Source organism: Drosophila gunungcola (assembly GCF_025200985.1).
Source record: "Drosophila gunungcola strain Sukarami chromosome 3L unlocalized genomic scaffold, Dgunungcola_SK_2 000002F, whole genome shotgun sequence".
Lineage (NCBI taxonomy): Eukaryota > Metazoa > Arthropoda > Insecta > Diptera > Drosophilidae > Drosophila > Drosophila gunungcola.
Window position 1 is genome coordinate 7,502,791 of NW_026453178.1, and position 24,732 is coordinate 7,527,522.

Sequence of the window (24,732 nt, forward strand, 5' to 3'; positions counted from 1 at the left end):
TTGAGGTGAGCATAGACGCACGACAACGACGCCGGCAGAAGCAGCGACGCCGATGCGGTGCGGTGCGGTGCGGTGCGGTACGATGCAATCTATGTCAATGTCAGCCGGCGTTGCGGGCGGCGGTGGCGCGTCGTCGGCAAATAAAACCAACTGAGGCAGAACCGCACCAGCAACAAATGTAGCCGCAACAACAGCTGCACTTTGAAAAATATCGCTTTAATTCGATATGTCTAATAGAAAGATGTAAGCACTTCAACACTTAACCTTGAGATGGTTTACAACCTCAATTTTATTTAACGTCTTGTTACAAACAATTTTTTAAGATATTAAATTTATTTGAGATCCATATAGATTGCAGTATAATGAACTTAAACCTGGTCAAGAAAATAACTCAGGACAAAAAAAAATTTAACTTTAAATTTAGCACTCTCTTTAAAATTAACCATGTATAAATATTCTTCTTCGAAAGTTTTGTTTTGATACCTATGAAAGTCCCTAGATTATGGTGATTTATTTAGCACCCTAAAGAAATAAACCACTTAATATATTTACGTTCAGATGTTTTTAACAGGGAACATTTTTACGCTCACTGTAGACGGGGAGAGTGTGCAATAGAGAGCGAGAAGGAGGGGGCGCGAACACGCGACTTGCTGCGCCGACTGCAACGTCGGCAGCGCTGCGGCTGATGCACACAATGACCTTCAAATTTCTATGCAATTTCGCTTTTTGTTTTTGTCTCGCATCCTTGGGCCCAATCTCCAATATTAGAAAACGCAAGCGAGCGCAACAACGATTCGTTTGAGCTTGACCCAAATTCTAATACCCCAACTGACCTTGCTCCAATTTGCCTCTCTTTCTAAGGATGATATAAAAGCAGATGGAATATTTAAGCTGCACTTTAGGGGTTTCCCGCGAAGGTTGCCAAGTGGGTGCATTTAATGCCTCTAGAAAGGGGTAGAAGATGCGTCTGTGTTTTTGACATTGTCGAATGTCAATAATGTCAATTTAAAAAGCTCGTATCATGCCACCAAATGTTGGTTAAAAAAAACAACCAAAATGTTGACAAGCATACAACCTTACATACATACGTATGTCTGTAATGTTTGATCATCCATCATCAACATTTGGCAGGGGCCTGTCTCAGTTTGCTCATTTAATTGCTATTCACGCATCGACACACGTATCGAGCGAATTTTTTCTTCATTTGCATTTTCACACACTCTTTGGCTGACTAGGGGGATATTTCTATAAAATTTCTTTGTAAATCTATTTTGAAATCCATTTTTTTTTATAATTCCTTTGAAATAATTAGTTTACTTTCTATAACAATTTTTTGGATAGTTCCAAACTTTTAACAAATTATTTTTAATATAAGAAGCTAGAACCTAGATAATAAAACATCCTACGCTTTGTATAAAGAGACAATTATTGATATTGCATATTTGAAATCACAAATTAAATTTTAAAAATTTGAATTTTGTTTTAATTTGCAAATTATATATATTATAAATTTTTGCTACGGCTTTAAAGGTGTAATAAAATGTTGTCCTTTTCTTGTTACTACTTTAACCAACCTTAAAGCAATTAAAAACAAGTTTTTGAATGAAAGAGCATTTAAAATTCGGCCTTCCCAAAACAAAACCCGAAAGTAGGTTAGTTGCATTTTTATAGACATTTCAAATGGATTTTTATGGCTGCATCCGACGCCAGGCCGAATAACATGGAGCTAAGTGCGAGGCCAACTGAGCGGAAAGGGGATTTGGGGAGGGGTACCGAGAGTACTCTGTGCATATTTAAACTTAGCATTGCACTTGGCACACAAAGATTTAAGACGACCGTCTGGCCGACTGACTGGAATAAACCAGGGGCGTGCACGCCAGTAATGACAAGTTAGTGAAAATATCAAGGCTGTGACTCGATTTAAATTGAAAATGTAATAAATGTCAGTGGAAATGCGTGACAAACTGATTGCGTTTTAACTGGACTGCTTAATAGCTTGTATTTAAAATCGTGTCTATAAAATACCTGTTAATAATCCTTTGCTTACTGCCCAAAAAAATAACTAATTATAGACAAATATAATAAAAAAGTATTTCAATTCTTGATATCTAATTTATAATTTTTGGCCATAACAGTCATGTTTATTTTGTAATTTTGTTTATTTTGTAATTTTGATTTGGGTTTATTTTGGGTACATATTTTCGGCTTGATTGTTACAGAATTCATAAGTCATAATTTCTTTTGTTGCATTAATTTTTTTGAAGTCGATTTTTTAAGTGGTTTATTTATTTTAGTGTATTATTTAAACACTGCATTTTTGAATTTTATTATAATTTACACAATTTATTAATTTTACGTGGATATATAAGTGATGTTTAAATATATTATTTAACACGGCTTTCTTTAGTTGTTTGTTTCTAATTTCGATATTATTTTATAATATTTCGGTGGGTTTCGGTGGATTAGTTTAGACTTTTTATTTTTCACTTTTTGCAGCAAAAAACATAATATTGCCAACAAATTTGCCTTGAAATTTTGGGGGTTTATGTAAAAATAGGTTTATAAACTATTGACTTACCTCCGTTATCGTCGATTTCCAGACCGAATTCATCCTCGGACATGGATTCATCGTCGGTGCTGAGATTGGAGCCACTGTGATTGCCGCTTTGCATGTGATGTTGCTGCTGCTGCTGCTGCTGGTGCTGGTGATGTTGCTGCGGTGTTGTACTGGCACTGCTGTTGGGAGATGTTGTTTTTGGGGCGCAGGAACTGGCGGCCAGCTCCTCAATACTGTGCAATGAGCTCCTTGACGGATTGGCAGTGTTATTATTGGATGTAGTCGTTATTGTTGTTGGTGTTGCTGTGGATATTGTTGTTGCACCAGATCCCGAAACCGAACCCGATCCCGATCCTGTTCCTGTACCTGTGGTGGTGGTACTTATGTGACTATCATCCTTACCCACCTGCACTTCAAAGTCCAACAATTGAGCCGTGGTGGAGGAAAGGAAATTACTGGTGGAAACGGATGTCGATGAATTGACTGCAAGTGGTTTCAATTGATGATATTCAACGGGCGGCACAATAATGCTAGTGCCAGTGGTGTTGTTTTGGGGATTCTTTTGCAACAGGGCGGGATCAATGCACTCGTTGGCGGTGCGGTGGGTGGGAAATAAAATATTGGCAAACGATGGCATCGTCACAGATTCGATGATCACCGAACCGCCGTTCGATGGCCTCACTGCCTTAGCCTCCACAATGTTGTTGTTATTGTTATTATTGTTGTTGTTATTTATATTATTATTATTGGTAGTAGTAGTTGTTGCTGTTGTCGTAGTGCCCATTAGTGTCATATTACTATTGCTATGGGGATTTGGACTGGCCACAAAGAATCGATCGCACAAGCCGCTTAAGGAAATTCCACCATCCAATTGACTGGCATCGATCGTTTGTAAGGAACTGAAGTTATCTGCAGTTGCCGATGTTGCAGCTGTCGCCACTGTTGCTGCTTCCGATCCCATTGTTGCTGTTGCATCCTTCTGTTGCAATTGCAAGTGGGAGTAAAAGGGCAACATCGGGGTACTGCCAGCGGCCAGCATTTGATCCTTGTGATGGTGTGGCATTAAGAGTTGCTGCTGCTGCTGTTGTTGATGTTGCTGTTGCTGTTGCTGCTGCTGATGTTGCAGGTGGTGATGGTTGCTGGTAGCTTCTGTTGCATATGTGTTGCTGCTGCTTTCCGCCAGCATAGGTACATTGAAGGTATCCATTTTGTTATAATTTAACTTTAATTGTTTGTACGTTTCGTTGTGATGTGTGGGATTGGTTTTTGACTTGTAATGGCAGGTAACGATAGTATTATTGAGTTTAAAATTGCTTTAAAGACCTGAAAAGGTAATAATTGGTCAACAGTAGTTTGAGATTTAAGAAGGTTACAAATGTTAAGAATATTAATATAAAAATCAATTTTTATTTCCCATACAGGTTCATTTTAAGGAAGTAGGACAAGGATTTTAAAATGTCTAGGTCAAGGCAAGGTTAAGTTGAAGGTTAGGTCACAAGGAATGTGGGCCAAGGATAAAGCCTAATGTTTTTACAAAGCAGGCCAAGGTCAACTCTTTATCAGGGAGAAAAGCTTTTAAAGCTTTTTTCGGTACCATTTGATTATCCTGCAAAAAAATTTGCAATTTAACGCTTAAGCTTGTGTTGCCCTATTTTTATTTTAGCTCTTAATTTATTTTTGGGTCAAACATTTTTTTTTACTTGAGTAAACTAAAAAAATAAATATTTAAAGTAGAAAATTTGACTAAAACCATTTTACTAGTGATTAAAGATTATTAGTAAATTGCATTTTAAAGAATTGTTTCGTTTTTAATTTAGTTCAAACTGGGCTATTTATTTTAAAATAATTCTGTTGTTGGTATAAAAAACGTATTTTACGGAATTTTAGATTTCATTTAGGAGTAGTATTTTAAAAATGCATTCAAAAATGCTTTATAACATTTTTTTCTAGAAATAAAACTAAATCCATTAAAAGTTTCAACAGTACTGTTTTTATTTTCCCCTTTTAAAATAATTTTCCAGTTCGCGAAACAGAAAACTGGAAACATTCCCCCTCTCTTTGGACCCTATGAAAATTCCCCTTATTTGCGACTTTAATAAACTTCACTCGACTCCAAGTTCTTCACTTTTCGTTGTCCAATCTCATCAACCCCCGTGCCTTTCACAGACAAAAAAAATTGTGTTTAAAAATTATCTTCAGCATTCAAAGAGAAATTTTTTTCCTATGTTCTCAAATTTCAATATAACATTCAAAAATTAGCATTTTAGTTTAGCTTATAATCTTGATTTTTCCAAGCTGGAATTAATTTACAATAAGGATGAAACAAATGTTAATTAAATTATTAATTGATTTTATGGCATTTCAGATTGGTAAGAAATGTTTTTTTTTCTGTGCTCGATCTTTACCATTTTAAGAAGTTAAGTACAATAAAATAAAGCTTCACCAACTAGACAAAAGGTAAGAGGGGTTTTTGGGGAATGAGAGGGAGCGAAAGGAAGTTTAGACGTGGGGAGAATTGCGAACTTACCTTTCATGCAGCTGACGTCGTTGTTGTTTCTTTTGTAGTTTTTGTTTTGCGCATGCGCCCGGTTTCCATGAATTCGAAGACGAAGATCGCGGAAGAAGAAGAGTTCTCTCTCTCTCTTTTTATGTATACAAAAACCAGTTGGAACCGAAAGCAAAAGTTCTATTATTATGTATTGGTTTTGTTGTTGTAGCTGTTGCTGCTCTCCCTCTTTCTCTGTCTTGCTCTCAGTGTGGGAATTCGCATATGTGGAGAACGCGAATTTATAATTCGCAAAACAAAGCTTGCGTGTGATTCATTTCGCCGATCGTTGTTGCTGTCTCTCCCGATCGTTCTCGCGCTCTCTCTCTTACTCTCCGAGAGCTTTTTCAGCATATTTTAGCACACGCACACACACGCAACGCCGAACGCATTTGGCGATTTATTTTTTTTTATTTCAATTATTTTGTATTTATTCCCATGTTATTCTGCTTCTATTCTCTGCTATTTCCTCTTCCCGACTTTACACACACAAAAACTTCTTGCACAATCGTCGCACGCGCGCAACAAGCGAAAGCTCTTGAAAACAACAACTATAAATTGCAATTCCTACTATGTATACTATATGTACATATGTACTGGGCTTCTACTGGGCATTCTGTGTTGTTGTTTTTCCGTTTGCCTTTGCTAATTGTTTTTTGCTTTTGCTCCAATTCTATGACACAACGCTATCTTCCCACTTTGTGTTAATTTTTAAACAAAATTGCACATTGAAATTCAGCGAAAGTCGAATACGGAGAGGATGGAGGGGATCCAAAAACACACTCCCGTTATGGACGCATCGGAAATATTAAATACACACACAATTAACGCCAGTTCGTTCTTTTCCGCTTTGTTTACTTTCACTCTCACTTTCTTGGCTTTCGCCTTCTGGGCTATTGTTTATTCGCTGGCTTCACTTTTTCGGGAAAAACTATTTCGCGCAAAACGCGGACAAAAAATAAAAATTAGGTCTCTAGGCCACTCCATACGACTCGAACGGGAACAGCACAGTAAAAAGTTGTTGGCGTAGGTAGAAGAAGACCGAAAGCCCTCGCACACACAGATGGGTCGTTGAGCGGGGGCGGGGGCCAAGGACAGAGAGGCAGCATTCTTGGCCTTTAAAAAAACGTTTGAAGAACAAGGACGGCAATCATGTGAAAACCGGAAAGCTTTTAGCTAAAAGCGCTCACATGCACGCACACTCGCGCACTATTATTCCGAACTTTGACGAGCGACATCTGGTTGAATGGAGCGCCACCTATACAGAAAATTTGTAAGTGACTTACATAAAAATCGATAACTAATGAATTTGAAATTTTTTGCGGTTTTTAAATTTTTGGATTCTAGAAAATGCTTTCAAGCACTTTTATATTATAAATTCCGCCCCTTACACAATTTGTTAAAAAAAACACGGCAAAGAGAATCATAAAACAATCCAACTGATGGCTAGATGATTTTTCGAACTTCACTTGGATTCTCATCCTGCTTAACCTCTTGCTGACATCCATTCTGTGAAATATATATTTTTTTATATATTTAAACAAAATTAAAAATTATTTCTATTATGTTTCTAGCAAGTTCTTAGCGAATACTAAACAAGTTTCTGCGCTTACACAATTCCACAGTAATATGATTATTACTCGTGTGTTATTTTGATTTCATCCATTAAACACACAAAGAATTGCCTTTTCATATTTACAGTGATATACAATTATGAAAACCATAAGAAAATAGTGAAATTAATGAAAAATCTTTTAAAATATAAGGGCTTGACAAAATTAGATTTAGTGTAGTTGAAAAAGGTGAACATTTTTAAAATGCTTTGCAAGTCATATTCTTCCTCTTTCTTCTATTTTTACCCCCATTTTGAAGTTAAAAAATCACTTTTAAATTGCCAAAATTTCACTTTGCATTTATTTTGTTTTTCATTATTAGTTTTTTGTTAAATTTCTTTTGTTTTTTTTTTTTTGTGGTTTCCTTTTATAGTTGCACAAAACTTACACACGTACATTACATAGAAAATTACAAACCTATCTGAAAATTGATTTACATTACAGTTGGATCATATTGTGTATACATATATTTTATATATTATGTTAATAATTTCATTTAAAAATACATAATACATAAATACGCCTTTGTTGCTGCTTTAATATTATTACAATAATTATTATATAGTTTATACTTTAGCTAATTTGTTTTGCTTTTTTAAAAACCATAGATTACACTTTATCCCTAGATATATCTGTAAGTATATATCAATTTATTAGCTGCTTGGCTGGCATACATTTTCTGTTCGTTTTCATTACTCTCATTGCCTCGCTTCCGTTTGTTCTACATTTGAATTGCATTATTGCAGCCAATCTCTAAAGATTCCAGATTTTCACAATATTCTCACTTTAAAATTTCCATTCATTTTCCGTTTTCGTTTTTCTTCGTTTTGAGTGTGTATAGCACCTTTGTATCACTTTGCATTAGCTCTAATTTAATTTCCTTTAAAAAAGACTTTATCTTCCAAAGACAAAGACGTGTGAGTAAAAACTAGCTACTAGCTAAAATATACATATGTATATAATATATAAATCTATTATTATATTCGTACTAATAGTTTTTCAATATTTGTTTGCACTTTACACTCTAATTTCAGTTAGTGCTAGGTTCATCTGTTCATCATTTTCTAAGTTATTTCATTCTGGATCATGCCTCGTCCTATCGCTATGTATATCTCGGTTAAAATTTCATTAAAATGGTCTTGACGCCCAACAAGTTCCGCACACTGTCGTTGTATTTGATGAGTACAACCTTCGAGGAGCTGAACATGTTCAGCTTTTCACCCGCGCACAACAGCTGCAGGCAGGTGGCCTTCTCCAGGAAGTCGTCGATTTTGAACTCCCGAAGCAGGTGCTTCTGACTGCTGGCCAACGCATTGCTGTTGTTCGGACAGAGCTGGGCAAAGAGAATTATAATTTATTAAATTTGCTTTAAAAAATAAAACAATAAGTGAGAAAAATAATTGTAGCACATAATTTTTATGCTATTATTTGTAATCTTTAAACTAATTAAGAAAAATTATCAGTGCTTATGTTTGTTTTTTTACTGTAATGGCTTTACAAAATTGTGGTTTCTGATTTTAAGCATTTAAAACATTTATCAATTTTATATTTTATATATTTATTTAGTAAATCTAAAGAAGGAAAGGAATGTAAGTAAAAAAGTATGGGCATCTATGACTTACTCTTGATGTGCAACATTTTGTTAATAATAAATAATTGTTCTTATGTGTTGATTTTTTTTTTAAATGTAACTTTTTCAATTATTTTTCTTCACTTAATATTATTTCATCGATAGCATCATCAACTTACCTTGTTGAGCAGCGTATCCTTTGATTTAACTTTAAGTAAATTGCACAAGTCGTTGAGTAGTACCCATTTATCACTGCCCTCGTCTTTGAGCAAGTACAGTGGTGGCAAGGGCACATCGGCCTCTTCAAATTCAAAAATATCACCATTCAATTCACTATCCATTGTCTCGATGTCCGTCTGATCGTCGTCTAGCCTACTCCTACTATTCCTATTCGTTTCTGTTTCTGCTTCCGTTTCCGCTTCTAATTCAGCATCCATTTCCTTTTTCACTTCATTCTTGACATTCACAACGCTTGTTACTAAATTATTTTCAACATTTGCATTTAGCTCGTCGTTGTTCTTATTGTTATTGCTATCCTCATCGGTTCCCGGTTCCAATTTGACCATCGTTGTTGCCGTTGTTGTCGTCGTTGCTTGTCCAGTCTTCGTTGCACTCGTCTCCCCGTTCTGCTTGATCACTTTCACCCGCTCCTGGTCCAAATCCTCGGGCTCCTGCTCCTCCTTCTTGGTTGCCAACAACAAGCCATTGCCGTTGGAATTTGGGATCATGGTGCTGTTGCTGTTGCTGTTCCTGTTGCTGCTGCTCATCTTCTGCTGCTTGGCCTCCTTCCTTTCTCTACGTAGAGCTCTGCTCATATCACAAGCTGTATTCGGTACATTACTGAATATATCATAACCATACTCCTTAGCATCTGTAAGATATTAATTTATAGATAAGTAAGGGGTACTGAGTCCACACATTAAAATGTAGCATGAATTGTAAGAACTCTCAAAAACAGATGTTTTAAAAATTAAATTATTATTTATTTGGTTTATATTTTCTGGGCTTTTAATTTAAAAATATGTTTTGATGGTTTAACTACTTTACTTTTAGCAAAAATGATTAAGTATTTGATAATCAAAAATAAATATTGTTTTTATCTAATTTTATAGGTACCAGAAAAAGCTTAAGTTATTAAATAATTAACCTAGACATGAGCACAAATTAATCAATTTTATCATTGCAGTTGCAATTTAAAGAAACCTAAGGATTTTTTGAGGTGATGAATAATAATGTTTTCTTGATTTCAGCCTGAAGATAGGCGTTCAAAAGCACAAACGACTTATTTTTATCATTGCAATTTAAAGAAGCCTTAAGACTTATTCAGATTTCAGTCAGATGTTTATTTTTTCCACTCACCAAATATCTCCCAAGGCCCATGGAACCGCATTGGCTTGATGTCAGCGGCGGCACTTTGTGCATCGATGAGATGAGCGCTCAGAATGCCACGCATCAACTCGCTTGAAGCTAACATTAGCGGGGTTTGACCTAGAAATAAAATGCAAATGGTAAGAACTGCTGATAAAAACACATGTGTATCCAAAGCCAACCTGAGTACGTTGCCAGCAACGGATCGGCGCCATAGGAGAGCAACAGACGCACCACCTCCTCATGATCGTTTTCGATGGCACCATGCAAGGGCCGGATTCCGGATTGGGCAGCCTCCGAGTGATTGGCTCCGAATTGCAGCAAAATCCTGGCAATCTCCAACCATCCCTGAGTGCAGGCCTCATGGAGGGGCGTATAGCCGGCATTGTCCTTCTGATCCGGGTTCATATTCAGATGATCCAAGCAGTAGACCACCACATCGATCAATCCCTGACGAGCAGCCTTGTGCATGGTACTCTGACCCACTCCCTTGTTGAGCACCCACTTCTGGATCTCCCGGCAAACATCCATCTCCGTTTTGACTTTCGCAGTAAGGTGCGAGCTACCAGCTATGGTGCTGTCCGTATCATCCAATCGCTCATCCGCCGCACTCTGATGGTGATCCAATAGATGTTGTGTCAATTGACTGGCATTGGATTGGCTTTGATTATGATTTTGACTGTGATTCTGGTTCTGATTTTGATTCTGATTCTGAGTTGGAGTTGGTCTCTTTTTCTTGCGTATATAATCAAAGCCCGAACTGCCTTTACGGCGAAGGTACTTCCTCTTGTGCGGACACTGAGGCACTGCTACGGACTTGTCCTCCATCAGAGATCTCCTGGCCAGCTTGTTGTCATTGGCACTGACAATGCTGTTCATTTGCTGCAGGAACTCCTCGTACTTCTGGTAACTGATGGCATCGCCAGCATCCGCCTCTTGGGCGCATTCCGGTGGAGCCGAAGCCGGACGCTCCGGGCCAACGAATATCTCACGGATGATCTCCCGGTGTTTCTGCAACTTGGTTTCCGTCCGGGTTTTGCTCTGCAACACTTTGGTATCGAAGATGCTGAAGTGCCGCTTGCTGAGATCATCGAGCGACTGGTTTTCAGTGGGCTCCTGCTGCTGCGGTTGCTCGTACAGTGACGTCGAGGCGGAGGTTTGCGAGGTTTCACTGTGGATCTGCAGGTTGGTGGAAGCGGGTGCCGAGACGGAGATCTTCCTTTGAGCACTAAGGGGGGTACTGCCATTGGTTACCCTCAAGTGGAGTACATCGATTATGGATTTCGGTGTGGAATCCTGCTTACTGGCTGCCTTGGTCTTTGGTCTATTTCGCTTGAAACAGGCCAACTCCTGGCCGAGATCACGCCGCTCCAAGTCCGGCAATGAGGCGGCCACTTTATTGAGCTTATTGATCGAGATCAGGCGGTGGGGGATTTTCAAGGCCAACTTATAGCGATACTCCTCGAGGTACAACTGCTGCTGGGGCGAAGTCTTTGCTGGTTTTCCAGGACTTTGGACCACTTTGTTGCCCTTCAGCTTGCAATTTCTACCATTCAGTGGTCCCAAGTCCGAGTTCAAGCCACGTTTGTTTCGCAAACGCGTGACCATCATCTCCTTTTTGCTGTCCACCACTTTGCGGACGTACTTCCTCTTGATTTTGGTGGTGGAATTTCGAATGATCTTGTCATTGCGTAGCACCTTACTGTTGGCCAACTGAAGTTCGAGTTCCTTGCGATGTTTGGAGCGGGTCATGGTGTTCAGCTTGTGGGCAATGCGTTTTTTTAGGGTGCTACCTGGACGTCTGCCCACACGCTTCTGTTTCTCCTTTTTTCCCTGCTTTTCGTTCTTCTGCTCCTGCTCCTCTTCGTCATCCCCTTCAGGCTCTTCTTCCTCCTCCTCTTCCTCCTCCTCCTCCTCCTGCTCCTCTTCCTCTTCGTCGTCGTCTTCTTCGTGACTTTCGGAGGAGCTGGTCTCGTGGCTTTCTTGCTTTAGATTCTCCTCCCCCTTGGATTTGTTTTGGCTGGAAGCATCAAATTGTTTCTTGTTGGTTTTGCTTAGTGAGGTACTATTGTTGGCCTTGTTGTTATTGGGAGTCTTAACCTCCTTTTTAGCATCCTTTTTGGTAGAGGTGGCTTTCGTTTTACTCTCCTCACTGGAGGTTTGACTGCGGCTAAGACGCTGATTCGCCTTCTCCTGCTCCTCATCGCTGCTCTGCTGAATGCTGGCTGCTTCCGGGGATCTTTGCCTGGTTCTTCCCTTCCGCATGAGAGGCTTCTTTTGTCTTTCAGTATTACGCTTATGGAGCTCCGTGGTATCGCTCTCCGACGAGCTAGTTTGTCCCTGTTTGGGCGCCAAACGGGCGGCGATTCGTTGCTCCTGCTGCAGACGTTTCTTCTCCCGCTCCATTTTGCTCAGTTTCTTTTGGCCACTGCCATTGCCCAAAGACGACGAAATTCCGTTGGTGGTTGTGGTCAATTGGGTGGTGGCCGATTCGGCATCTCCACCTCCTGGAGTAACAGCTGCCAACGGTTGCCTCTTGAGAATGCGAGCCACTGGCAGATCATCTTCACTCAGCTCCAGTTTAATAGTAGTAGTAGTAGTAGTAGTGGAGGCGGGTGGCAAAGAGGGTGGCAAGACCACAACCTTGCTGAGTAATTGCTCGACAAGATTGTTACACGTACTGCCCCAGTCCATCAGGTTGCCCAAGCTCACTTCATCATCTAGACCCAAATCGGCCGCCTTCGGTGGCGCTGGCTCCAGCTTGATTTGTATGTGATTGGTAATCTGGTTAGGCGGTGTCCTGGGTGGCGAAATTGTACTTGAAGCATTGGTGGTGGTGGAGGTCACCAGCACAGGTGGTGTAAATGTGAAACCCTTTAGCTCTGCTTTGGTCCGTATGCGCGGCTCCACCTTGGGTATGGGACTGGCGGAAGTGGATGATTCCGGCAGGCCCATGGGTTGCGTTTCCCTTTCCCGCTTGGCGGCCAGCGCCTGCTCATTGACAGCGATTACGGGCACTGGAGCCACTACAACCACTGATGTGGGAGTGGCAATTAGGGGTGCTCCTGCGACTAGAGATCCTGATTGATTGGATTCCGCATCCAATCTTGCCTGCTTGGCAGCGGCTTGATTGTACTCCTGCAGGTGCCGCTTCCTACCCAAATAGTTGGGATTACTGCTGTTGTGGGGACTGGGCGACGGCGTGGGCATCAGTTCCACCGGTGGCTTGTTCACCTGGACAATACTCGTCTCTGGCGGCAGTTGCTGCTGTCGCTTGGCAAACGGATTGCTTTCCAGAACACTGGGACGCATCTGTTGCAGGGTTTTGATCACCAACGTCGGGGCAGCCGCCGCCGGAGGAACTTGGACCGTGGGTGGGAGTGGGGCGACCGAAATGGCCGGTGCCTGTCGTATCACAGCTATTGGCGCCGGACTCGTGGCTGCTCCGCTCCTGGTGGCCGCCGTGAAGTTGGGCGTGATGTCGAACCTAGGCAATCCCAAGCCTCCACCCAAACCCGCCTGCGGTAGCTTGTAGTCCGTGTTGGGCCGCTGGTACTTGTACTCCGTGGAATCCGCTGTCTGCTTGACCGTACGCATGGATAAATCCAATGGCGAGTGAATCGCTGGCGGTGGCGGCGGATGTGGAGCAGTTGAGACGGCAAGGGGAGCGGCTGGAGCACCCTGTTGGATGACTCGACTGGGTGCAGGATGATTTCTTCCTGGCGGTTCCATATTGAGAGTCTTCTTGATGATCTGCAGATTCAGTTCCTGCTCACTGGCCGTATTCCTCTTCAACATATCGTTGATTAAGGCCCGATAGTTTGGTTTAGTAACAGCTGGTGATTTTTTGGCCGGATTTAGATGACTCTGGGTTTGGTTTGGCGGCAGGGATTGACTACCGGGCTGGTAGCAGATGTCTGGCCCGTGCGGATAAACCTGCAGCGTAGAGTAGTTGGCATTGCTAGAGGCTGACGATGAGGATGAGGCGGGCTGCTGACTGTTGAGTGGCGGAGGAGCAGACTGGCTGCTGTGTGGAGAAGGTATACCGGGACCCAGATTCGTTCCTGGCGCTCCGGCAGGCGGTGGTGCTGGTGCTGGCGTGGGCGAGGCAACCGCCCCCGCTGCCGGCGAAGGGGTTCCCTGGTGATAGTAACTTGAATACGGCGCAGAGCTACCAGTTCCCACGCCGCCAGCATGCTGCTGCTGTATCAGCTTTCCATATTTCGTTGGATAACCATGTGGCGCCGGCACAGTGGCCATTGCTGGCGAGGAATCCCTTTCTCTGCTCTCCACATTGTAGGGATTGTGATAAAGCGAGGATCGCGTGGGTTGCGGCAAACTTCCGGTAAGCGCATGCTCTGGTTCCATTTTCACATAACTAGCGGTGGCAGTTGGTGGAGCAGGTGGCGCAGAACTCTTGGAACTCTTCACCGCCTGCTGTTGGTAGTAGCCAGTGCGTCCATAGGCAGCACCACTGCCAGCTCCCACTGCTGCTCCGCCCCCACCTCGGGGATATTCCAAACTGGGTCCCGGCGTTTCCCTCACGTACTTTTCGATTGCATTATGCACGGTAGTTTGAAACTTTTCCGTACTAAATGTCGGCATCGGTATGTACAGGCTCTGGTGGTGTGATGATGATGATGATGACGATGTGGGCGTGCCCGTCGAAGAGGGCGTGGCCCCGGCACTCCTCTGCTCCGGCGGAGTTTCGTAGTGCGGCGGGCACTTCCTACCATAATTCGGACTGGGTTGCTGGTGCTCGTTGCTGGGATTACTAGGATTAACCACATGTTCGAGCTCATAGTGGCGGACGGATGACGAGTTGGAGGACGAGCTAGCGGTGGGTGGCGGTGGCTGTGGCTGCGAGGAGCTGCTGGCTGGCGGCGCGTAGGTAAGCACCTTGGATGCGGCCGGTACCGTGGAGTACTTGATGTCCTCGCTGTAGTATCGCTGGCTGTTTGGCAGGGGTGGTCCTTGAATAGATCTCGAGCCCGTGACTGGGCCTCCTGGTTTCCCATAGGAATATCTGGATGGCTGCTGCGGGTGATGCAGTTGCTCATCCGGTGGCGGCCAGTAGGCTGTGCTGCCCGTCGCATAAAGGGCGGGATTGCCATGTTGTCGCAATCCAGGCGCCGGAGCTGGAGCAGGTACAGCTTGGCTTTTGTAGCTCCAACTGGGATGCGGTTCGGGCATTTTCTTCACCGTCAAACTTTGGTTCGAGGTGTAGTATTGCATGTGGGGATCACCTCCGCTGGGACCAGTGGCCCCTGATCCCTGGGCCGGAGGATGGGGATGGGGTGTTGGCAAGCCGGGTTGGCTGCTCCTGCTCATATACATCGCTGTCCGGGATCGCCCGGGATCCTCAGCTAAAGAGGTTGGGTGATGCTGGGGGTGGTGATTGCCATAGCTGCCGGAGGAGGAACTGCCCACCGATGTGGAGCTCGTCGGATGGTGATGCAGCTGCTGCTGGTAGTGATGCTGTGCATGCTGAGGATGCTGCTGCTGGTGGATCTGCTGCGGTGGTGGTGGTGGTTGTTGTTGTTGCTGCTGCTGAGGAGGCGGTGGCGGCGGATGATGGTGGTGGATCGGTTGCTGCTGGTGGTGCGGTTGCTGGTGGTGCGGTTGCTGGTGATGCGGATGCGTTGGGTGGTGCTGCATCGACGGTTGCGGCTGATGATGTGTCTGATATTCGTGATGTCTGTTGGGTTCCATCGTGCTGGCCTGAAAATGAAATACGCATTTAATTAATAAAGAATCTAATAATCACAAATATAAATATAATTTAATAATTCTAAATAGAAGTTGATGTTATTTAAAAGCATACGCAATTAGATCGAAAAGAAAAACCTATGTAAAACCAATTTATTAGTAAATTAAAATAAGTTTAATAACAATGGACTTAATAATTGAATGGTGATTTTTGTTTAAATCCCAAAAAAAATAATCAAATTCCTGTGTGAACATATCTCAAAACTTGTCCCCAATTTGTATTTATATAGCATTTCACATTATTGAATGTTCCATGAAGCTCATTCTATTTACGGCAACAACAAGAGAAGATTTAAATAAATAAATAAATTATTTCAGGAAATATGCCAAAGTCAGAGTTTAATTTTTTTTTTTGTTTTTTTGTTTTCCCCAGTATTTATTGTGGCCATAAAAGTTGAAGCCGACAGGCACTAATTCTAATATGAACAAAATCCACAGTACGATGATGAAATTGCTAAAAACAAATAAACTTCAAAGTTATCTTTGCCTTTTACAATATAATTTGTGGGAGGAGGGGAGAACAAGGAAGGGAAGAGAGAGTGGGCGAGAGGGAAATGCAAACAGTTCAACGACTTTCTAAAGAACGTGCACGAAAATAAACTGACTTTCCAATGAACCGAGAACAGCACAAAATGCCCCAAAATGATTCATTTATGGCGAAACTAAGAGCAATTGGACACACATTTCGGATTAACTCAATATACAATAAACCAAACAAAACAATTCGAAATCTATAATTTTAGTTTAAGGTTTTAACAAAGGACAAATGCCTTTAAACCTTGAAGTCCAGTTTTATAGTTATCAATATAGTTTTGGTAGTAAAGGTTACGTGTATTTTAAAACTAGAAATAAACTTTAATATAAATTATATCTAATAGTTAAACTAAGTTTATATTTAATATATGTATTTAAATTCCTCTACGAGATTCACACAAAATGTTTGTAGCACCTCTAGTGTTATCAATTCTGGGGCATTACTAACGGACTGACCGACCCCAAACTAACAACACCCTCACGTGTTGCCTGATTAACAAGTACTTAAACAAATAGACAGATAATGGGCAGAGTAATCATTTAAAAAAAAAATTATGACAGAGATAAAAACATTAGCGAGTATAAGCGAAAACACACAGCTTAGGGCGAAAGGCCGCAGCAATCACATCTTTTATAAACAAAAAGAAATACTAAAAATAAAAATAAAAGAAAACAAGTAGTTAAAAGAGACAAAACACGAAATCTTTTTCGATTTGCGCACAAGTAGCTGACGGAGCCCGTCAAAACTTATTTAACGAAAATCGTTTCTGTTGTTGTGTTGTGGGCGTGTTCGACATTGTTAATTGTCATTTTATATATGCATGTAGTGAATATTTAAATTTTTGTGTGTACATCTATATCTATTCGAGTTGGACAGACCTGTTAATTTGTTTAAAGCAGCATAAACTACAGCTAAAAATAGCCGAATGGCATAACGTTTTAAACGATTCAAAATGCTGCATAGAATTCTCTATTGTCTTTTAGCTTTATTTGCGGTAATTTAAAACAGTTTAAGGCTTTATTAATGACAGCTTAATAGATCCTTAGCACATAAACAATACTTAACGATACGCAATTTGCAGATTGACTTAAATTTTCTGCTTTCATTAAAAATTCATCTCTCTTAAAAGTTAAACTTCTAAATTAAAAACGAAATAATTGGTAGATGAATATTTTAATGTTTCCATACAGTGTTATATATATTTAACCGTTTTATTTTGTAATTAATTACTATTAACATAAATAACTGAAGAAAATATAGAAAATAGAAAAAGATAATTTATTTTTGCAAAATTAATTTTCAAATTTATATTAAATAGATTATTTGTATGAAATTTGACCAAATGCTTATTTCCATTGAACAAAGATTTAAAACTTAATGTGTCATAATCATTGAGCCCAAACTCAACTTGCTTTCATGTCGATTTTTATGTTGTCGTTTCTTGTTACTAAGAGTTATATTAATGTTTGGTTTTAACTAGTTTAAGAGAGTATTTTAAAAAACTCTAATATAAAATTGCGGTAGGCATACAAAACACACAATACAAAGATATTGATTTGAAGATTTTGTTTTCAATATATATCGCAAAACAAATTCACTTAAATGAATTGAATCGGTAATATAATTTTAATTTCAATTTGTTTTTTTAGTGCATGGTTCTGTGCTACATTGAAAACAACATATGTGCATATTTAACGCTTTGAAAAACACCTGAGTATATCTTAGTTAAGACGGTTCTTTTTTTTTATTCTATTTGTGTTTTTCATTCTACGTTTCTGCTGAATTACTTTGACTAAAAGTTCCTTTCGATTTCCTCAAGTGAATGAACTTGGTAGCCCAATTAAAAAAGCCACAATCTATCCTAATCAACAAACAAGCTTTCTCCTTCGTGTTTAAGCAAACACTTTATTCGCGTTTTCCCTTATCATTTTTCTTTCTGCTGATTATTTTCCTTGGCTTTTGTTTCGAGCATTTGCAATTCAAAATTTAATTTTTTTTTCAGTTGCCAGCGACGGTTGTGTTTAAAAATAAACAGATACAAAAAACGAAGAGACAGTGAAAAATTCCCTCAGCTTGGCCTTGGCTTAAAACAAACAAAAATGGCAACAACAATTCGGGTTTGGAGTGTTGGAAAGAGACAGAGCCCAAAAACAAGTCAACACAATAGCAAACATTGCGGCTTGTTTTGTTTTTTAGCGCCTTTTTTTTAGCATTTTAATTTGGCATTTGTTGAGCCTGTTGGCCGTTGGGTATTGGTATTGGTATTGGTTTTGCTGCAGCTGTAGTTGTTTTAATGCTTGTTTTTTTTTTTTTTTTTTTTGTGTTATTGTTGTTGCCTACGCCGCGCGCTTTGTTTTATAATTTCACATTTCGCAAAAGTTCGTTGTGCTCTTACGTCGCCTTCTCTTTTTCTCGTTCACATTTCGCGTTTTTCATTTCGTTTGAGTGGTGCACACATGTGTCTGTGCTTTTGTTCAACTGTGTGCAATGCCGATCGGTGTATTTATATCATTTGCAATAACAAAATAAAAATGCGTCACAAATTTATTTGCACTTTTTCCGTCGGCTTATTCGTATCGGACCCTCACGAGCAGCCCGCCCATACATACATACATACATACATACATTTAGAAAACATTATAGCCTTGACCTCTACAATCTACAAACTGTGGCCACGGGCTAACGTTCTCTCCGAATTTATTCATTTTTTCAGTTTATTATACATACATCGGTATGTATTTATTTTATTTGGTTTTGCACGCAGCCAACTTAATTGAAACTTTGTACTGAGGCGTAACTGTGGGGTGGCAAACATACAAAATCTGTTCCAAATGTTGTTGAAAGTAAGTTTATAGTTTTTGTTTAGTAGACTTAATGTTAATGTCATTTTGCGAAGTTGGGCACTATATTTTTAAATCGTGTTGTACAAAAATTCAAGTTTGATGTTCATAATAGTCTTGGAAACTTCGAACCCCATTCTTATCAGAAATGTACATAACAAACTTAAGTTTGATAAGCTAACAACTTCATGAAGTCTTGGCATTATCTAGATTGTTAGTATTAGCTGCTCTTAATATAAGTGTAATTAATGTTCAGTTAATTATCATAAAACAACAAAATAAATTGAGCAGGTCCGTTTCAATTTTACTTTCCGTACATTGTACCCTACTTTATATGAAAATTTATCTTTTACCTTTTTTTAATTCATTTGTGAATATTTTAATCTATTTTCTATTGCAATTTATGATGATATTTAAATTTTTAATTTTTTACCAGTTAAATATAAAGTGCAAATTATTAACCTAAAGTAAGTAAAAAAAGTAACCTAAAGTAAAGTAAGTAAGATGAAAAAGACTAAATAAAATCTTAATTATAAAAAAAAAAAAACATTAACAACACATAAAGAAAACGGAATAATTTAATTGCATAAAAACCATAAATTAAATATGATTTTCTTAACATTTATATTCAAAGTATGCCAATTAAATAATAATAAAAACCTGAACCAGATCGTTTAGTCTTAATAATGAATAACACAGTACACGCTCGATACCATTAACTAAGAAATCGAATGGCTCTAACGATAGACAAAGGTTTTTTAAGAGTTTTTGTTTGAAACGTATTTGCATATGAAGATGAAATGTTAAGGCTTTTTTTGTGTAAGCTGAAGAAGAATGAGCAGATGAGCAGATGATCATCCATATAATTATGATAATGATGACAGAACTCATGATCATTGAGATATTTTCTCCTCGATATATTTGTTGTTGTTGTACGCCTTTGGGGGCCAACAACGAACACATGAATTTGTGAATCGTTGTTGTTTCTGTATCTGTTTGTGTACTCTTTTTGTATCTGTATCTCAAAGTGCGCTTGTATCAGTATCTGTAGAATTTATGTCGCCGCCGCAAAAAATGTTGTAATACACATAAAATACGGGGCGAGACAAGGACGGAGAGAGGCCGACTACGTAAAGCTATCTCTTTCGCTCACTCGTTGTTTGCATTAAGATGATGACAAAATCAAATAAACAGAAGCTAAGGAAACAACAACAACAGCAAAACAACAAGTAAGCGGGACAATTTAAGATAACAACAATGTCAACGACTGCCGCCCTCTCTTTCTCACCGTACTCCTCCCTCTCTTTCTAATGTGCACACGTTTTTTCGAGCTCTCTCCTTCTCATTGAACAACAACAATCAGCAGTTGTCGTGCTTCCCTTGTTGTTTTTGTTAATTTCATTTCAATTTATTAGCATTTTATTTGCTGTTGTTGTTGCGTTTTCATTGCAGCAAGTTTCGTTTTGTTTTGTTGTTGCATGTATGTTTCTTTTTTTCATAGTCAGTGTAATTGTTTTATTGTTGTTGGCACTTTTTCATTGCTTTTTAAAGTCAATTTGTCATACAATGATTTAATTGCTCGAAATTATGAGTTTGTGAAATAAGTAAAAGAGGAAGAGGAAAAGCCAGAAAGATAAGAGAAGTAAATGAAGATATGGAGTCGAAAGTAAAAATAATTAACGACAGTTTGGCGGAAGAAAAAAGAGTTAAGCGACAGAAATTTTAATTTATATAACTAAGGGACTAACAATACTCATGTATAAGAAATAAATAAAGAAAAGGAATATGAACATTTTATTTATTATTTTATTTTAAATGAAATGTCATGCTCGTATTGTTTAAGAGTTTTGAGTCTTCATGGACCAGATTATTTTGTAAGTATAAATACATTGCCTCGTTTACTTTAATTACCATGAAACACACATTTGTTTATAAATTACCATAAGATTGCACTTATTTATTCAAATGAAACGTAATAAATTAACCTAAATTTCACACCTAGTAAAGTTCCAATTTTCTCATTTTATTCGATTCAATTTATAAGGTAACAAACGCCATTATATGAAATTAGATCACGCTAAACGAGTGACACAAATTCCATTTGCTTTGCATTGCTCACTCGCATGTGCTCTGATTATTGTCATTAGTGTTACTTCAGTTCCGTTCTGCTTTCTACTTAACAAACTAATCAGGAAAATTATGAAATTGCATGGGAAAAGCAACTAGTTGTGAACAAGAATAATATGATAACAGAGGCATTGCGATGGCTCTTGTTCAATAACAAAATAATGGATTGTCGGTTTGGGATAGTCAATGGTCAACCATTATTTAAAACAAATAAACAAACTTCAAAAGATTTTATTGGGCATCTAGGAATGTAGAAATTTAAACCATGCTTTCTTAGTTTTACTTAATAAAATACTTAAAAACAATCTTATCCGCTGCAATCTGCTGATACCCGATGCAAGTGTATAAAAAACGAAAAGGTTTTATGTATAACTCAACATTTACATGGTTTTAATAATTTGATTATGATTTATACATAATTTAAACGTTGTAGCGGAAAAACGATGTATCTAATAAAATAAATAAATTTGTTTATTATACTAAACAAGCATTTTCATTAAGCATTTTCATTAAATTTTTAATACTTTATTAAAGGGTTCATTTACCTTACAATTCTGTTTGTTTTCATATTTCATTCATTCAACTTTGTAAGCCGAGTTTTGTAACTTCAAAATTCATTTCACACTTCAACAGGTGTCAAATTGTACAGAACACAATGAGAACAACAAGTTTGACAAGCAATTTGAGTCTCCAACTGAAAGTGGCCAAGTTGTAAACGAAAACGGGATCCCAAAAATTGAATAAAAAATACTTTGTAGTTGAGTCACACAATTATTTGTGAAATGATATTGCATACATTGCAAACATAAAACTGCCTGGCTGAAATCTGAATATGACAGCGAAATGCAAGGAAGTTTAAGTGAGTTTTCGTATTTATTTTCCAATTTTGTCTAGTCAGCAAATGAGTTGGTAAATTGTTAGATATGTGTGTGTATGTATACGCTCACTAAAAATAAACCAAGTAAACAAAAGCTAGCAAAAAGGGCAGACAAAGTAAATTTATAGTTGCTTAAAAAAAAATACACAAAAAAGCAAACTGTGTGGAAAACATTTGTGAGGGGGAGGTGTAGCCATGTGATAGGTGAAATGAAGCAGCAAATAGAAGGGGTTTCAACTTGAATTTATGAGCACTTCCATAGCCCCCCACAAAGTTTTTAGAGCGAAGTTCAAATTGATGGGAGTTTAAAGTCGAATAAAGTTCTTATCTCAGTAAATTTCGTTAAACCCATGAAGCTACCCATAAAACATTCAGAGCCTTGGTAAAATTTTATTGACAAAAGCTGCGTGACTGAAGCTGATTTATATTCACAACACGCTTTAAACTTGCTTGTCTTTTTTATCCACACAAAAATGCACTTACTTTGGTTCTATTAATAGAAAGAATTACAATGTTCTTAAAATTGATTGAGAAATAATTGTAAGATAATCCGAAAAGCCTAGTTGACAGAAATTTAATACCTTCAAAAGTTTTTAATTTCATGCAATAATGCAATTACTTGATAGGCTATCAGAGAGATAAGTTTAAAAGTACCAAGATAGTTGGCTTTTTAGTTTTCTTTTTTCGTGAATTTAAAAATATATTAATTTACCAATTGATGCCGTGATACTAACTTAACTGTATTTTAAAAAAACAAAAAATAGATCAACGTGTTTAAGCTCTATGTTTTGATAATAATATACCCTTAATAAAGCCCTAGCTTAATTTAAATTGTTCTTCTTTTATAGCATATTACGAACTTTTCGCGTAAGTGCCATCTGCTCGTAACTATTCCCATCTGATCCGCTCAACTTTCACACCAGATACAAAAAAGTTCAACAGATATTTCTTCAAATTTAACGTTATTCATCGGAGCCAACTTGCACACATACACTCACACAGCATAATCTTGGCTTGTTCTGTTTTCGGTTTTCTCTGTTTGTTTCGAAACAAACCGGTTAAACGCTTTTAGCATTTAGCAAAAAGCAGCAACAGCGAGGGAAAAAAAGAACAGCACATAAAACAGAAACCGTTTAAGCGTACAATAGGCGTAGATAGGTAAAGTACGAGGGGATAGGGGGGGAGTGGGAACAAGGGGGCGGTCAGATTGACTACAACTAATTATCAACCTCAACGAATCGCGCACAGCTGTACAGAGCAAACAGTTCAAATCGCTCACTTCTCGGTTTTCTATTTCTATTTGAAACCATTTATCAACAAATCGAATAATGGTCGGTCAAACATTTTTATTGTTTTTGGTTTGCTATCAGTTTTGGTTAAACGGTTTCGTTCGACTTCGTTTCACAGATTAGCTCAAAAATGAGGAAATACAATAACATAACATCGTAATATGATAAAGGAAACTATGTAACATCTGCTAGCATACGAAAAGCGAGTTAAGGTTTTTATGTACCCAAGTAAACAAATTATATAAATATTAATTTTATTTATAATATTCAATGACACGTTTCGGAGAGGTAAGCAAGAATAAAAAATTTATTAGGATAAGAGATTTAAAAGTTGACTGTCCCATAAAAAACTTTAAGTTTGAAGGAAATAAATTAAGTATTTACAAAGTACATGTTTAAGGCAACTTTACTTAGAGAAATTTGAATGGCGCTTTAATATTTGTTTAGTTTACTATGTGTTCTGTTTGTTATTTATAAGAGAGAATAAATAAATATATGTATATACTTTTATATCGGTTTAAAAGCAGATAGCAAACTTAAACAGAGAAACGTGACTTGGAGCGGTCAGTAAATCCCCTGAACTTGGGTTATTTCAACTATTTGATCAAGCTATGCAAACCTACGCATTGGGAATGCACCATACATGTAAGTTCAGCAGAATGTTAAGGTCATTATATGTACATCCCAATGATAAATATTTTAAGAAGCAATTAACCTTTTTATTAATGAATCTGTTAAAACATTTAATTATTTTTGATTGAATTTAAATCAAGAACTCTGAAAGATCAAGTTTTATAATTATGTATATACCATTTTTTATAATTTATTGTTTATATTTTCTTTTTGTAAAACAAAGTAATCATTAAGTAAAACTCTCTACAGACTATTCTGTGTTAATTAAGATTACAAAACAAGCCTCGTAATTTGTATTAACAGTATTATTGTGTTTTATTGTTAAATTAATGAAAATGAAAATATGTTTTATAGTTTCACATAATCGTTTTCATTGAGCGTTTTCATTAGCGTTTAACCGTTAATTAAATGGCGATTTTTATAATGCCGAAATTCGTTGTTAAGCGTGAGAAGTATTAAAGAGCTTTGTGCAAGAAGAATGAAAAAAGAAAGGAAAGAAGAGATGACGAAGCAGCTGTTATCAAGAATGTAACTGTAAATAAGCCACCTGTGGACGTTTCGCATGCTCCCAAAAAAGTGAAACAACATGCTCACTCACTCTTTGTCTTTCATTTTAACGCTTTTTTTTTGTTGGTTGTTTCAGCACGAACAATGAGACATAGCAACAGCTTATTTAAAGCACGCACTTTTTGGAAAAAAAAACATTGAAAAACTATTTTTTTACTCACCTTGAGATGTTTTATTATTTCGTTGTTTTCTCCTTTTTAATCTCGTTTACTGTTATATATTTATTGTAAACTGGCGGTTTTGGTAATTCCTTGCAGCATTGCTTTTCACTTTAGTTTACACAAACTCACACATGCAGAGATAGAAATGGGGAGACGATACACGTACAAAATTTCTCGTGCAGCAACTTTTTCTCTCTTTTTTCGCTTTGCTTTCTTTCTTTCTTTTCTTTATCTTTTTTTCTGTAAACCAGTATTTTGTGCCTTCTTTCACTTGTATGCTT

The 24,732-nt window shown here is 38.2% G+C and overlaps 2 protein-coding genes across 2 annotated transcripts in view; both read right to left on the reverse strand.

The window, feature by feature from the left end:
* The window catches only part of LOC128257584 (nuclear hormone receptor FTZ-F1), a 42,863-nt gene extending 36,737 nt beyond the window's left edge, over positions 1-6,126 (reverse strand). Inside the window, 2 exon segments of the mRNA XM_052988651.1 lie at positions 2,579-3,880; positions 5,085-6,126. Coding sequence (XP_052844611.1) covers positions 2,579-3,764 — 1,186 coding nt within the window. The 5' untranslated portion in view covers positions 3,765-3,880; positions 5,085-6,126.
* A 1,387-nt stretch (positions 6,127-7,513) lies between these two features.
* LOC128257583 (AF4/FMR2 family member lilli) lies at positions 7,514-24,732 on the reverse strand. The gene is made up of 5 exons (XM_052988650.1): positions 24,452-24,732; positions 9,836-15,374; positions 9,645-9,773; positions 8,465-9,156; positions 7,514-8,048 (listed from the first exon to the last, which is right to left on the reverse strand). Exons 2-5 carry the CDS (start codon positions 15,363-15,365, stop codon positions 7,833-7,835), a joined length of 6,567 nt encoding a protein of 2,188 aa, XP_052844610.1. The 5' UTR covers positions 15,366-15,374; positions 24,452-24,732; the 3' UTR covers positions 7,514-7,832.